Here is a 17215-nt window from a genome sequence, read left to right on the forward strand (position 1 = left end):
TTCCAGTCCCCTATAATGAAAAGGACATCTTTTTTGGGTGTTAGTTCTAAAAGGTCTTGTAGGTCTTCATAGAACCGTTCAACTTCAGCTTCTTCAGAGTTACTGGTTGGGGCATAGGCTTGGATCACCGTGATATTGAATGGTTTGCCTTGGAAACGAACAGAGATCATTCTGTCGTTTTTGAGATTGCCTCCAATACTGCATTTCAGACTCTTTTGTTGACCATGATGGCTACTCCATTTCTTCTAAGGGATTCCTGCTCTCGGTAGTAGATATAATGGTCATCTGAGTTAAATTCACCCATTCCAGTCCATTTTAGTTCCCTGATTCCTAGAATGTCAACGTTCACTCTTGCCATCTCCTGTTTGACCACTTCTAATTTGCCTTGATTCATGGACCTAACATTCCAGGTTCCTGTACAATATTGCTCTTTACAGTATCGGACCTTGCTTCTGTCACCAGTCACATCCACAACTGGGTATTGTTCTTGCTTTGGCTCCATCCCTTCATTCTTTCTGGAGTTATTTCTCCACTGATCTCCTGTAGCATATTGGGCACCTACTGACCTGGGGAGTTCCTCTTTCAGTGTCCTATCATTTTGCCTTTTCATAATGTTCACGGGGTTCTCAAGACAAGAATACTGAAGTGGTTTGCCATACCCTTCTCCAGTGGACCACATTCTGTCAGACCTCTCCCCCCAGGTAGTCCAGCCCAAGTCAGGCTCCTTAATCCCTATCTCTATGACCTTAATTTCATCAAGACTGTCATTGTCATTGTTATCAAAACCACATTCTAGAATAGTGGCAGATGCAGAGTAAAAAAAGAACTGTTTGGACCTCATTGTCCCTAGGACTTTTCATTTGTTCTTAAAGTAATAATTATCATTGAAAGGTTTGAGAGCTTAATTGTGCCTGTTGCAATTTTAAGAGCTATGCACGATTAGAGAAACAAATAGACTGATTTGTCACTTTAGAACCTTATTATCCAAGAGAATCACATTTATATAAGCAAAGCAGAAATAAATTTTTTAACAGTAAGGGTTAGCCTTGCTACAATAAAACCTCATTAAAAAAATCTCACTACTAGGAAGTTATTCTCAAAGTATGAATGGTTATTCACTAAGTCAGAATCTCTGGATAGTAGACCTTGTGAAAAAAAATTTTAGAAGCTAAACTTTTCCTCATTCTTTCTCTCCCTCCCCAGCTAATGCACATTCCCACACAGATACACAGACGCACAGGTAATCCTGATTCAGTCTGTCCCTTGAGCAGTATTTAGAATCTCAACCATAAGTCACTAAAATCATAAGCAAGTCTAAGTTATGTGCATTTTAAGCACATTAAGCAAAGATTTGGCCTTACACAAAGGATGACGAGAAGCTGCTGTAGTCCTGTGTTCAAATCATAAAATGTGAGACTTACTGAGAGAGAACGTTAGAGGTCTGACTCCTATGCCCCTTTAACATTCTACTTGACAAAGACTCCAGAGGCGCAGAGGTTTCAATTTCATATACAGCGCCAGTGGGAATAAGTCATGCCTAACATGATAGAAGGTTTTCAGTAACCATGAAAGAAACATACATTGTTTTCAGTATTTACACAGTGAAGAAATATAAAAAGTTCCAGAACTGGGTTGGTAATACTTTTAAAATGTGATGGATTGTACATACGTATGGAAAAAGAGTCCGTTTGAGACTACTCTCAGGAGGAAGAGAGTCAGATCAGTTACTAGGGGGAGATACTGTGGGAAAGTGAAAAATACAGGGCTTGGATTGAGCTGAGGCAGTATTTGCTTTGGATCTCATTGTCCAAACTAAGTAAGCTACTTAATTTTTTAAATTTCATTCTGTTGTGTATAGAATAGGGATAGTAAAACCACAGAGATTACTGAGAAAATTAAAAAAATATATATGTAAAGTGCCTTGCACTTAGTAACTGATACTCAATGAGTAACATTATTTTGAGAGTGGACTGATGGTAGGTATGTGGAATCAGTCCCTCATATCTCAAAATATAATGAAAATTTAAAAAGTTTCCACCAAAGTTTACCAATGAGAAAGAAAGAAAGCTTTACTATAACATTTTAAAAAGTGGGTAGGCCCTAGCCCCTTCCTTTGCCTGTGTGTCAAATGGTGACTCATGACAAACTGCACAGAGGAATTCCTCATCTTGGAGGGGCTGATGATGAGGATGCACCCACTGAACTGTTTTCAGTTTATTATATTGCAGCTGCTGCTGCTGCTAAGTCGCTTCAGTCGTGTCCGACTCTATGCAACCCCAGAGACGGCAGCCCACCAGGATCCCCCGTCCCTGCGATTCTCCAGGCAAGAACACTGGAGTGGGTTGCCATTTCCTTCTCCAGTGCGTGAAAGTGAAAAGTGAAAGTGAAGTTGCTTAGTCGTGTCCGACTCTTATCGACCTCATGTACTGCAGCCCACCAGCTCCTCCGCCCATGGGATTTTCCAGGCAAGAGTACTGGAGTGGGGTGCCATTGCCTTCTTCGATATTGCAGTTATACCTGGTTAAATAGATTCGCAGTTTATATTATCACAAATCAAAGACACTTCAGAATAATTCATAATAAGAGGGGGGAAGACTGCAAAAAGCTCAAAGCAAAGTTCTTTAAACAATAGTCAAATGTAAAGAGTTTGGACATCGTAGCTTTATAAACAGACAAGTGCTAGTTTTGTGTTTCGGCAGTGTGTGTGTGTGCTCAGTCGTGTCCGACTCTTTGCCACCCCGTGGACTGTAGCCCACCAGGCTCCTCTGTCCATGGGGTTCTCCAGGCAAGGATACTGGAGTGGGTTGCCATTTCTTCCTCCAGCGGATCTTCCCAACCCGGGGACTGAATCTATGTCTTCTGTGCTCCTGTATTGGCAGGTGGATTCTTTACCACTGAACCACCTGGGAAGCCCACTTTGGTAGTATCACAGCCAATAAATTTTATCTGAGGTGTGATTATTGTTAATGGAAACAGACAAGTGCTCCAAATTTACTAGCCTTTCTGTGATGACAAGTAGCTGACAACAGTATGTTATCCAACAGGTATTCTGAAAATATTTTTCATATAATGATACTGGAAGTGTTTTCAGCATTGTGATTTTAAAAGAAAGTATCTATATTAAAAACACTCACACAAACGGGAAACTTTCAACCTGTTTAAAAATCTTCCAAATGAAGAATCTGAATAAGTTTCGATATCCTTTGTTAAAACATAACGTTTTCTGATTACCTTGCAGAAGCACACCATTGACATTAAGGAAAGTGGAAATTTGCTAGCTGAATTTCAACAAATGATTTTTCGTAATTGCTGGATGATTGAAATATGAATAGCGTGAATTAGCAATCACAGCCTACCTCTTTTATTTGGATCAACACACCTTTGAGACATAATTTTTTCAACTATTACAGTCATTAGAACTAAGTACTGAAATAAACTGTGTTAGCTATATCTTCAGTGGGCAGTGCTAAGCTGAGTTAAAAAAAAATAATGATATTTAATTATAATTTTAATACAAACAGAAAGGTTCTTGTGCCAATAATTCAGTTTAAAAAAATTATTTTAAAATATTCATTTAATATTTGTTTTGTTTTTCTTAAATTTCTATCCTATAGAAGTATATAACATAGGAATGTATAGCACATGCATATACTTTATTAAACAAACAAATGTGTATTAGAGTGCCTGCTCAAAATTTTTACTGATCATCAGTAAAAAAAATTAAAGACAACTGATTCAGAATGAATTAATCAATGAGAAAGTGAAAGATTTTTCTTTTGTTCTATACAAATACATCCGAAAAAAGAAAGAAGTAATTCCAAATATCTTTGAATTTGTTGAGCTTAAAATGTTTTGGTTTCTGCCCTCTGGGGCAAGTTGGTTTAATAAGCAAGGCAAGTGATTCTACATCATGAAGGGATGGTGGCAGGCCGAGGGGGGTGGCACAGAGGGGAGGCTTCGGGTCACATCCCAGCTTAACCGCACTTTGCAGTGTGGATTGGGAACATCTCTCAAGCTCTCTGAGCCAACTGTCTCATCAGCAAAATGGACATCATCAGTTCTATTTGCAGGGTTGTCATCAAATTAATATGTTGTTAAAAGCATATCATGCAGAATCACATGAAGTTGTCAGTATTTGGTGCTTGTTGATATACAACAAAATACTGTGGTTCAACTAATATCAACAGCATCAGATATGTGGAGATGGCTGGATGGCATCACTGACTCGATGGGCGTGAGTCTCAGTGAACTCTGGGAGTTGGTGATGGACAGGGAGGCCTGGCGTGCTGCGATTCATGGGGTCGCAAAGAGTCGGACACGACTGAGTGACTGATCTGATCTGATATATATTTAGAGATAATATTATTCAACCTCCTTAATTTACTTAACATAAAATGTAGGAGGTGAGGTTATTCTTTCTTGCTGGCAGGACAGAATAAGCACATCCCTAGGACTGATCATTTTCTGAAGGTCATCACTTTCTTCTCTCTGCCCAGCACTTCAATCTGCTCATTTTCTGCATTTTGAACTGGATTGCTCTGCCCACTTGTCTTAGTTTGATCAACTCCACCAAGACTTGGCTCAGCTTTTGGGCCTCATTATGAGGAGACATGAAATCCATGCCATAGGGTTAGTCCTCATCAAAGGGATAACTTGCATGCCTGATTCTGTGGCAACCAAAGTTTCATTGGTAGACTTCTAAGGACAAGTCACCATTTTAATTTATCTTCCATTGAAACTTGAAAGTACTGTATTAAAAGGGGTAGTTTTTTGGCACAGTTTTAGAGCCGGGTTTAAATCCTTGGTGATTTTAATCATATTCTATCTTAAAGTCTGAATTCGCATAGGCCTTGGGACTAATATTTATCCTCTGAAGGTTTCATTCTCTTGGTGCCTAAATTTTACATATTAAATGAAATTCATTTTTGAAGGACCCGAACCTTTTGTCTGGCTCCTTTTCAAAAGAAGAACTATAATGTTCAGCAGAAGAAACTAAAGTTTTAAATGTTGATTACTGAAAATTATAAGATTTCTGTCTTAATTCTGCACTAAGTAAAAAAGTGAAATCACATTGACAGAGAGGGAAGAGGGCAGGTTACAGGGCAGCTGAGACAATAGGAATGCACCTGGGAAAGGCTGCCCTGGCCCCATAACAGCCGTGTGTGAAGGATGGAATTGTGTAGACTCAGGGAAGACATGCCAGGTTCAGGCTCAGAAACCTGGGTGTTGGGTCCTGCTGCTCCCACTAACAGGTGGTGTAACTTACAGCAAGTCACTTCTTACTCTCTCTGGGTTTCATTTCCCCATCTATCAAATGATGGGCTTGAAATAGATGACCTTTAAATTTCCCTCCCTGGAAGAAAAGCTATGACAAACCTAGACAGTGTATTAAAAAGCAGAAACATCACTTTGCCAACCAAAGTCTATATAGTCAAAGCTATGGATTTTCCAGTAGTCAAGTATGGATGTGAGAGCTGGACCATAAAGAAGACTGAATGCCAAAGAATTGATGCTTACAAACGGGTGCTGAAGAAGACTCTTGAGAGTGCCTTGGACAGCAAGGAGATCAAACCAGTCAATCCAAAAGGAAATCTACCCTGAAAATTCACTGGAAGGACTGATGCTGAAGCTGAAGCTCCAATACTTTGGCCACCTGATGTGAAGAACCGACTCACGGAAAATATCCTGATTCTGGGAAAGATTAAGGGCAGGAGAAGGGGGCTACAGAGGATGAGATCATTGGATGGCATCACTGACTCAATGGACATGAGTTTGAGTATACTATGGGAGACAGTGAAGGAAAGGAACCCTGGCGTGCCACAGTTCATGGGGTTGCAGAGAGTTGGACATGACTGAACAACAAAGTTTCCCTCCAGTTTTGGTATTCTATCATTCACTAAAGAAATAACTTGTACTCATGAATATCAATTATATAGATACATATGTATATTCCATAGGTGTCTGTACGTGTATGCACGCAAATGTGCTAAAATGATCTCCAAAAACTTAACAGGAGAACTTAGCTTATAGCAGGCCATCAAATGGGAAAAGGAAAGATTCAGTAACAAGAGCACTGCATTTTGAATCCTCACCTTATTAGTGGAAAGATGCATGGTCGATGTCATTTAATTAATGATGTTAGCTTTTCCATTAGAATCTAAGTTCAGTATTTGTATTTGCTTTTAGAGAAGTGATGCACCATTACTTTACTGTCCTTACTTAGGTTTTTTAATATTTGATCCTATTTAGATTTAAGGACAACTGGACAACAGATGGTTTTCTCTTTCTCTCAATCATCTTCCTTTTTTTTTTTTTTTTAAATAACAGTAAAAGATGTCTATTATGGAATTAAAGAAATATAAAAAAAATTAACTTGTAATCCACCACTGTAATAAAAACATTCATTCAAACTTATTTAGATTTTATTGTTCAGGATTAGTTTTAGGTGTTTTTGTAAAGTATACATGTTACTTATTTATTATTTCTAAATTAACTGAGATTCCCCCAAGCTCACGCCAAAGATTTAAGCAAGAAAAAATGTCAGATTGCTATATTAGAAAGATGGCTTTGGTTACAGTGCAGAGAAAACTTGTGGAGCCATGGCAATAATGGGGACTATCCACCCATCTATTTCTGGGTTTCCTCTTCCTGGGCACATGGTACAATTGTGTTTCCCTGGCTCCTTGAAGTGAGGTGTGACTACATGGCTTATCTTGACCAATGGCCACTTCTGTATGAAAATATTTAAGAGCCACTATGCAAGTCACAATTTCTTCTTCCTCCTGCCATAGCAATCAGCACTATTTTAAATGATAGGCATTCCATGCAGCTGAGTCCCTGAGGAAGAGTGACATAAGACTGAGCTTCCCCCAATGTCCCTTCAGATGGACACAAAGGAAGAACAAGGAACAAGTCTTTATTTACTTTAAACCCCTAAGGTTTTGGAGTTATTTGGATTGTTTTCCCGCAGCATAACCTTACTATCCTTATGATACAGGAGACATGACTAGATAGGGAGAGGAGTTGGATATGATCTGGGAAAGAGATGACAGCGTCTGAACCAGAATAGCTGCAGTAGGGTTGAAGAAGGTGCATTTGTGAGATACTCAAGGGGAAATCAGGAGGCTGTGATAACCAGTGAGATATGAGAGTTGAGGGTGAAGATAGAGTTAAAGATGATTCCTAAGTCTTGATTTGGGTTACTGGGTGGCTCATGGTAACATTTAATTACATGTGGCCACTGGAGGAGGATAAAATGTGATTGGTGGAGGGAGAAGGAGCCGGGAGATGAGGAGTTCAGGTTTTGACCTATTGGAGTGGAGCTGTCTGGAACATGCAAATAGAGATATTTAGCGGGCTGATGTATTGTGATATGTTTTCTCCAATCTACTTTCTCCAGTCATGTTTAGGGATGATATAATACAGTAGATACTAGAACCTACATTTTTTTTTTCTTGTAGAAACTATTTTTGTTGAAATATTCTTTGGAATAATTTCTGTTCTTGACTGTGGTTTATTTCGCCTTTCTTCCTGTAGGGATATAAGATGACATGCTAAGACTCTTGAAGCCATTTGAGAGCTTTCTTGTTTCCTCATATTCTACATGTGCATAAGCCAACTTTCGCTTGGTGTGTTAGTTTCCTGTGGCTGACATAACAAAGTACCACCAATGGAGTGGCTTATAACATAGAGATGTGCTATTTCAAAGTTTTGGAGGTTAGCGGTCTGAAATCAATGTCAGTAGGGTCATGCTCTGCTAAAGTTCCATACCTTTCTCTTAGCTTCTGGTGTTGCCAGAAATCCCTGGTATTCCTTGGCCTGTAGCTGCATAACCTCAACTTCTGCCTCTGCCATCACAGGGCATTCTCTCTGCATCTTTGTGTCGTCACATGGCTGTCTTCCAATAAGGACACCAGTCAGATTGAATTAAGGGCTCATCCTACTCCAGTATGACCTTATCTGAACAAACTACATCTGTAATGGGAACAGTGAGAGACTTTATTTTTGGGGGCTCCAAAATCACTGCAGATGGTGACTGCAGCCATGAAATTAAAAGATGCTTTCTCCTTGGAAGAAAAGCTATGACCAACCTAGACAGCATATTAAAAAGCAGAGACATTGCTGACAAAGGCCCATCTAGTCAAAGCTATGGTTTTTCCAGTAGTCATGTATGGATGTGAGAGTTGACTATAAAGAAAGCTGAGTGCTGAAGAATTGATGCTTTTGAACTGTGGTGTTGGGGAAGACTCTTGAAAGTCCCTTGGACTGCAAGGAGAGCCAATCAATCCATCCTAAAGAAAATCAGTCCTGAATATTCATTGGAAGGATTAATGCTGAAGCTGAAACTCCAATACTTTGGCCACCTGATGTGAAGAACCGACTCATTTGAAAAGACCCTGATGCTGGGAAAGATTGAATGCATGGAAAGAAGGGGACAACAAAGGATGAGATGTTTGGATGGCATCACTGACGCAATGGACATGGGTTTCAGTAGGCTCCAGGAGTTGGTGATGGACAGGGAAGCCCAGCATGCGGCAGTGCATAGGATCGCAAAGAGTCGGACACGACTGAGCGATTCAACTAACTGAACTGAACTGAATGGCCCTGTTTTCAAACAAAGTCACTTTCTGAAGCACTGAGAGTTAGAACTTCAAAGTATTTTGATGGGGAATACATCAACCCATAACACTTGGGAAAACTATAATAACCCCCAGATTTCAGGGCCTATAATAATAAAGTTTTTGGTGGTTGTCCGTATTTCACATTTGGGTGCAGTTTGGTTCCAACTCTGAGGCTCTGCTTCTGCCCCGTTCCAGGATCCAGCCTGAGGGAGTAGCCCTTCTCCTGTTTATGAAGCAAAGGAAAGCTTCCAACTGCTGAACTACACAATGGCTTATACTGCTTGGGACTGAGATACGTCATCACTTACAATCTACCTTTCACAGGTAGGGCAGGTTGTATGGCCAAGTTTGTAGGGATTAGAAGAACATGTGTTGAGTACCTGCCACACATTTAGTGTTCAATAAATGGAAGGGACCATTCCAATAAGCAGACTTTTGACAAAGTGTTGCCCTATCTCTTCATTCTTGCAGTTTTTCCAGAACATGAATTAGGTCTTCTATTTCTCTTACATTACTCTGGGTGATCTATATCAATGCCTGGCGTGTGTTAACACTCAGTAAAGTTTTACTGAATGAATGAACAAATATACAGTTTATATTCACTTTGCTTTTTGCATCCTCATGAAGAATATTTCAGTTATTAAAGTCCCAAGGCCATAGTTAAAGATGAAAACCTCACTGGAGAAAAATCAGTTGCTGAACAAATCATAATCCCAAATGTATCTATTATGGGTGTTAAATTCTCTATTATTACTATGAAAACTGTTATCTGAAATAAATGCTTTTAAAATGATTTTTAAGACAATCTTTTAACCTTTTAAATTCATGGAAGAAATTTTATTGTTCCCATGGAAAGCATCTCACCCACTTACCTAGTCTTCATACCCTGCATATCTTTCTTTGACTTGACATTTCATTTTCTAATAAATTCATACTTTAGTTATCTTTTGCTAAAGGCTCCTTTTCACCTTTCTACTCCCAGGTTACTCACACTAGAATTTTTTTTTAATATAAATTTATTTATTTTAATTGGAGGCTAATTACTTTACAGTGGCAGATTCATGTCAATTTATGACAAAACCAACACAATATTGTAAAGTAATTAGACTTTAAAAAATATTTCCCTGCAATCTTGTAATGAGCAATACTTACATTTATTCATGTTTTAATTCTGGACCATTTAATATTTTAAGTACTTCAAAATCTAAAATGTCAACTTAAAGGCACCCAGAATATCTAAAGAGACTTATTAAAAAATATTCTGAAAGCTAAATTTATCAAACTCCATTCACAAACATTTTTCAACCTAATTAGCACAAGAAAATCAGTAATCATTTTTTTATCTCTCTTAAAATTACTGCAAGGTAGCACAGATATTTCCAAAAATGTCTGCTGGATAAAAGTTATCAGATTACCCATTTTTATGATTGTAAAGTTGAAAAGGAAATGGAAAAAAAATCCTCATTCTGAGCCTGCTTCATCCCCTTGTAATCAGCCAGCCTGTGAAGACTGTAGTGTGTCTTCCTACAAAGGTGTCACGCTAAATTCAGGTTTCCTCCCCCACAGAAGTAGAGCTGGGGAGAGACCAGTCCCTCCCAGCATTAGGACCCCCAAATTTGCAGGGAATGCTCAAAACCGTGGTCTACGAAACAAGTCTTGGCCTGGCAACCTCATCTTTTCCCAACTGCCACTGACATGCAAATCCAAACATGCCCTTAATCTCCCTTTCAGAAGTTTTCTTTTCATATCTTCTCTAAATTAGGTAGAAATTGTACTTTTCAGGAGTGTACAAGTTACTGAAGAAATCACACAAGTTGGCAATCACATGGAGGCCAGTGCCTTCGTGTTCTGGCATCTCACAAGCAAGGACAGTTTTACTAGTTAGAATTCTACTGTGTCCATCCAAACCAAGCTAAACATAAGCTAACGCTAAAAGCTTTCAATACTTTTTGAAAAATCCATCAAAGGTTTTTCTGAATGATATTTATAAGGGCCTTACTGTTCTCTTTCAAAAACTGAAATGCCCTTCTCGGACACTTGAAAAAAATTGCTTGTGCTTTTCATCTTTCCCTCTCAGAGTGTAAACATTGTTTTGAGTGAAAGGAGCTGAAGGAGCGCTTACTTTCCCTTGAAATTTTATTTTTAAATAAGAGAGGGAGAAAATCCTTTTTCTGACTAATACTAATAATACAGGTCAAAGTGTCAGGCGATATACAATTAGATAGAAAACAAAAAAGGTTCCCCCTCTTTTTCCCACCGTACAATGGCACTGGAATATAAATTACCGATGAAGATGAAATAACACTTCAAAGCTTATAGGGCAGGGCAGGGCAATGTTTACAAAGTATTTTCTATGGCACGATGAGACACTACAGAGGACGGTAACCCATGGACTCGAGGGTGTTGCTGAATAGTCTAAAACTAGCATGAGGTAAGATTTTACATCCCTATAGCCCGTGACCCTGTGATATGCTTTGTCTCACAAGGGCAGCTGCAGTTATCAACAGATGTTTCAGCAATAAATAATTGGTATCATCTCGGAAAAGACCCATCTACCTGGGGAGAGGGCATAATACCAAAAACACTGCCTGGCTATCACAGCCACATTAATCTCCCATCTCTCCAGGTTTCTCGGGGAGCATACTGCAGGTGTTTTTTCTGGGAGAGAGAGGACAGACTCTCTCAAGTCAGCAAGCTTTGTGTGGAGTGTAAAGGAGGTTGGCCCCTGCCATAAATTTCTGTCTGTGGCCACACACCAAAGGAGAAAAGATGGGGGGATGGGAAATTAGGCGAGGGAGGAAACAGAGGAGGCTGTGGAGAGCAGAAAGCAGAGCACAAAACACATGATTTTTGCTAATTAAGTTAAGCCTAAGTGAGGAACATTAGAAATGACCCTTTGTTTTACCAACTCAGGCACTCAGCACAGTTTCACGTAACTTTGCTCTGTTATCTATGGAATTAAAGACAGTGTTTACACTCCAAATGTAATGCTAATTTTTTAAATGGAAGGAAAATTTTTTATGAGAAGGATTCGTTTCAAGGTATAAAAGTATCATGGGAATTCAGATTTATGAAAAAATATCTATAAGAACAAATAACTGAATAAAACCTCAGCAACCTTTATTTTTTAATGTAAGAATAAAATCTCACAATTAATTGATTATTATAATAATGTGGCCATCCAGCCTTGGTAAAATGTGATATTGAAACCAGTGGATAACGGGACAAAAACAAATCATGGTATTTCCTTGAGATACTTTTGACAAGCTAAGATAGCACTACAGTTCTCCATATTTACAAAACAGAGTGGTTTAGCAATTGTGCACTCGGGGCCTGACACAATAAGAAAGCATCTCAAGGCTCTTTGGGAGGTGTGGTTGCTTAATTTATAGCTTGCTGGGTAAGCTAAAGAAAATGATGCTCAGCATTCAAAAAGCTCCCAGGTTAAACACATTATGAGCTAAACGAGCCTAATGGGCTGATTCCTAGAGCTGCCCCTGAGTGACCTTGTGAGCAGGGCATAAACTTCTTAAATTCTCTGTGCCTTTCAGTTCGGTTGCCCAGTTGTGTCCAACTCTTTGCGACCCCATGAATCACAGCACGTCAGGCCTCCCTGTCCATCACCAACTCCTGGAGTTCACTCAAATTCATGTCCATCGAGTCGGTGATGCCATCCAGCTATCTCATCCTCTGTCGTCCCCTTCTCCTCCTGCCCCCAATCCCTCCCAGCATCAGAGTCTTTTCCAATGAGTCAACTCTTCGCAGGATGTGGCCAAAGTACTGGAGCTTCAGCTTTAGCATTATTCCCTCCAAAGAACACCCAGGTCTGATCTCCTTCAAAATGGACTGGTTGGATCTCCTTGCAGTCCAAGGGACTCTCAGGAGTCTTCTCCAATATCAGTTCAAAAGCATCAATTCTTCGTCTGTGCCTTTGTGCTCCCCCAATTGTGATATCTGTGCAATATATAGAGGGAAAGTAGAAGGAACAATGACTGGACTCCTGAAACAGCCTTACAACTATAAGCAGTTTGTCTCTCAACTCACATTAACCCCCAAATGCAGCAAGACTTTAAAACGCCATTTTCAGTTTTTTGGCCAATGTCACTACCAGCTTTGAATGCACCTAGGGTGATCTAGTAAGTGTGGGTGGAATGAAGGGAGTAAAACCCTGGTTACAGAGATGTGCTGCATCTCGGCCCATGCTGGAAATTCCGAGGAACTTTCTAAGCCTCAAAGGTCGAAGCAGGGGTTTCTCTTCCCCTGTGAAGCTCCCATGCTCTCACCCTCCCTGGAACCATTTATAGAGCTTATATATGGTTCTATCTATGGTTCTATCTATGGTTCTATATATGGTTCTTATATATGGTTCACTGGCTGAAGCACACAGGGCTTTCAAAGCTCTTCTCCTCTCGCATTTTTGTTCAGGCTCTGTGTCTTTAATTTATAGCTTCCTGGGTAAGCTAAGGAAAATGATGCTCAGAGTTCAAAAAGCTGCCAGTTTAAACACATTATGGGCTAAAGCAGCCTAATGGACTTATTTGAGCTGCCCAATCAATTGCCATCCTGTTCTCTTTTCAACAGTCATTCTCAAACTCAAACATGCATCAGAATCATCTGAAGGGCTTGTCAATGTTGATTGCTAAACCCTCGCCCCCAGAGTTTTTGATTTGGTAAGACTAGTATTGGAGAAGGCAATGGCACCCCACTCCAGTACTTTTGCCTGGAAAATCCCATGGGCAGAGGAGCCTGGTGGGCTGCAATCTGTGGGGTTGTGAAGAGTCGGACACGACTGAGCGACTTCACTTTCACTTTTCACTTTCCTGCATTGGAGAAGGAAATGGCAACCCACTCCAATGTTCTTGCCTGGAGAATCCCAGGGACAGGGGAGCCTGGTGGGCTGCCGTCTATGGGGTCGCACAGAGCCTGACAGGACTGAAGTGACTTAGCAGTATACAGCCCAAGAATCTGAGCCAGTTTTTGGGTGATACTAAGTGCTGTTGTTTGGAAGTCTAACTTTAAGCCCCACTGCTTTAGAGCTGCACTCTCCAATTAGTGCAGAAGGAAATGGCAACTCACTGCAGTATTCTTGCCTGGAGAATTCCATGGACAGAGGAACCTGGTGGGCTACAGTCCATGGGGTCACACAGAGTTGGCCACGACTGAGAGACTGAGCACATCTAATTAAATAGTAGCCCTGCTGCTGCTGCTGCTAAGTCACTTCAGTTGTGTCCGACTCTGTGCGACCCCATAGACGGCAGCCCACCAGGCTCCCCTGTCCCTGGGATTCACCAGGCAAGAACACTGGATGGGTTGCCATTTCCTCCTCCAATGCATGAAAGTGAAAAGTGAAAGTGAAGTCGCTCAGTCGTGTCCGACTCTTAGCAACCCCATGGACTGCAGCCTGTTAGGCTTCTCCATCCATGGGATTTTCCAGGCAAGAGCACTGGAGTGGAGTGCCATCGCCTTCTCTGAATAGTAGCCCTAGCCACATGGAAATGTGTATGTAGTTCATTTTAAAAATGAAATAAAACTAAAAACTCAGTTCTTCAGTCATTCTAGCCACATTTCGGGTGCTCAAGAGTCACATGAGGGCAGGGCCTAGCGTACTGGGCAACAGAAATATAGAACATTTCCATCATTGCAGAAAGTTCTACCCGACAGCCTACAGCTTGCGTTAGAGTAAACGAGTTTCAGGGCTTCCACCTGGGCTCTCAAGTTCATCCCTTGGGGCTTCTAGAGGGAGAATTGGAATAGGACAGAGGAAGGAGCTGAGTCACAGCTCCACCACTCACTGATCTGCTCCCATGAGAAAATTAATCTCCCTGTACCTTAACTTTGTCATCTGCAAAATGGGTATGATAATGGTAATGATCACTGGAGGGCTATTTTGAAAATTAAGTAAGATCATGCACATACAAGCATTCTATAAACCCCAAATTATATATACACTATAATTGTTTTCCATTCCACTTCTCCACTAATAACAAGCACACTTATTTAAAAACCCTGGCTCGCCACCAGATTTGTTCAAAGTATTCACTTTCCTTTGCCTGTGGTCCTCAGTCTGTTTAACTTCAGTCTGATTTTTTGGAGAGTGGGAAATGTTGATGAGGAGGTTACTGTTTCTATGAGGTCTCCAACAATGCTGTTATGTGTGCATAGATCAGGGGGATCTTTTCTGGATTTTTGTTTTGATAGACAAAGATAATGTCTATTTATATATTTATTTTGGGATGACCCCCAAACACATTCCCATGTAAACCAATAAAATAAATATTTTAAGAGATTATCGTTGCTTGTAATGCTTGGTCCCATACAAATGTCTGTATTTTATGTAAAAAAAAAAAAAAAAAACTAACAGAGTCCCTTCTTTGATAATCATCTAAGAGAATGTGGGAGGGGGGAACACTATCAAAAAGCAAATTGGCACTTACAGAAGCATCCCCAGAACCTAAGCCTAAAATCTGGGCTCCAATCTGAATTCATGTGTTATTCTTGAGGGTCTCTCCTTTCTGGGGTAGAGGTACCCAATGGACTCATTTCCATTAAGTGAGCTAAGGAATAATAATGCCAATGACTCTGACGATACTTCCCGAACAGTGTGAATCATGACGAGATAAGGGAGAGAACAGGATTTCAGGCAGGACTCAGGAAGGGACATGCCAGGCTTCAACAGCTTAGACACCAAGTCATATGGATGAAATAGTGGTGAGTTTATTTTTTTAAGTTACCCAACTCTTAGAAAGTAGCATTTCAAAATAAAAATGCTAATGAAGCATGGTGGAATCAAAACTACTGCGTGTACCCCAATGTTCATCGCAGCACTGTTTATAATAGCCAGGACATGGAAGCAACCTAGATGTCCATCAGCAGATGAATGGATAAGAAAGCTGTGGTACATATACACAATGGAGTATTACTCAGCCATTAAAAAGAATACATTTGAATCAGTTCTAATGAGGTGGATGAAACTGGAGCCTATTATACAGAGTGAAGTAAGCCAGAAAGAAAAACACCAATACAGTATACTAACGCATATATATGGAATTTAGAAAGATGGTAACAATAACCCTGTATACAAGACAGCAAAAGAGACAGTGATGTATAGAACAGTCTTTTGGACTCTGTGGGAGAGGGAGAGGGTGGGATGATTTGGGAGAATGGCATTGAAATACGTATAATATCATATATGAAACAAGTCACCAGTCCAGGTTCGATGCACGATACTGGATGCTTGGGGCTGGTGCACTGGGATGACCCAGAGGGATGGTATGGGGAGGGAGGAGGGAGGAGGGTTCAGGATGGGGAACACATGTATACCTGTGGTGGATTCATTTCGATATTTGGCAAAACCAATACAATATTGTAAAGTTTAAAAATAAAATAAAATTTAAAATAAATAAATAAATAAAAACCAAAAGGCACACACACACACAAAAAAAATTTAAAAAAACAACAACAAACCAAAACTACTGCTTCCAGCCCACCAAGAACATGCAGATATTTCAGCATGACAGGTTCTCATTGGCCCACTGACCACACTTTTCCACTTTTACTTGATTTGCGTTTCCAACAGAAGGTCTTATGGGCAAACGGAGCTCTTTGAAAAGCTACCCCCCCCCCCAACATTAGTCAATTTGGCAGAGCTGACCATAAGGGTAGGGGCTGTCTTATGCTTCAAAGAAATTTAATCTATTAGACCATTTAGAGGCTAAATGCCTCACTTGGGGGTGTCAAGGAGCAGGTGGTGTGGGTCTTCCTACCAGTAACTGCTGCAAGCTGGCGCCAATCACATCCTGCAGGTTTGTTTTGTCCTCTGGGCCCACAGCTTGTTTGTATTGCCACTTTTCAGGCACGAAGGGCCATTTCATTTCCTTTGCCTCCTGGATCAAGGTTCTTAACTCGCTGGGGAGTGAGGCTGAAAAGGTCAGAGTTCAGGTAAGGAAATTGCAGTTGAAGAAAAGGTTGTTGAGTTACCTATGTTATGATGAAGCACCTCAGTGGCACAATTTTTTTTTTTCCTACTTCTCACTGGCTGGCCTAACCTGGTGTTCTGACTCAAAGAATAATAGCAAAAAGCTATCTGTCAGGGGGTGGCTCTGGTCTACTTTGCCCTACAGGTAAATTGGGGTAGTCAGGCATTAAGAAAGGTTTTAGCAGGAAGTAAAGCACTTCAGTGACTGTCTCTGCATGAAGAATCAGAGAAAGGAATGAAGGAAATATTATTTTTCCTGTAAAATGAGAAAGGGCCTGAGATGGAATGGCATTTGGGGCTTGTGGCTGGGTAATGCAGCAAATCAATCTCTTTTTTACTCCTGTAAGACCTCACCTTGCCTCAGACTCTCACCGTGGACTATGTCTGAATATAGACAATCCCACATCAATTTATTATGAAATAATATCACTTTAGGAGATATATTTAATCTCTTAATAGACATCAAATTTCATTAAAAATATAAGTCAATAATCTCTTATCCAAACTTGGGAAACCTAGAAAGCTCTGGAAACTAGATTTTTTTTAAAAAACTTTGGCCCCAAACCAGACTTGAATTGACTTGAGATTATTTGTAATCTTGCTATGATGAGATTAATCA

General features: G+C 40.2%; 1 protein-coding gene across 5 annotated transcripts in view; it reads right to left on the bottom strand.

Moving 5' to 3' along the window:
* ALPK1 (alpha kinase 1) overlaps positions 1-17215 on the bottom strand; it is a 123929-nt gene that overhangs the window by 41952 nt on the left and 64762 nt on the right. For 4 of the 5 annotated variants that reach the window (XR_003511439.1, XM_027543820.1, XM_027543818.1 and 1 more), the window contains exon 3: positions 16385-16539. The exons of the other annotated variant lie outside the window; for it this stretch is intronic. Coding sequence is in view for 3 of the 4 variants with exons in the window: in XM_027543820.1 (XP_027399621.1) it covers positions 16385-16539 (155 nt within the window). In the remaining variant the exon portion in view is untranslated. The remainder of the gene's footprint in view (positions 1-16384; positions 16540-17215) is intronic. 5 annotated transcript variants of the gene reach the window in all.

Source organism: Bos indicus x Bos taurus, chromosome 6 (genome assembly GCF_003369695.1).
Source record: "Bos indicus x Bos taurus breed Angus x Brahman F1 hybrid chromosome 6, Bos_hybrid_MaternalHap_v2.0, whole genome shotgun sequence".
In the NCBI taxonomy this organism is placed as follows: Eukaryota; Metazoa; Chordata; class Mammalia; order Artiodactyla; family Bovidae; genus Bos; species Bos indicus x Bos taurus.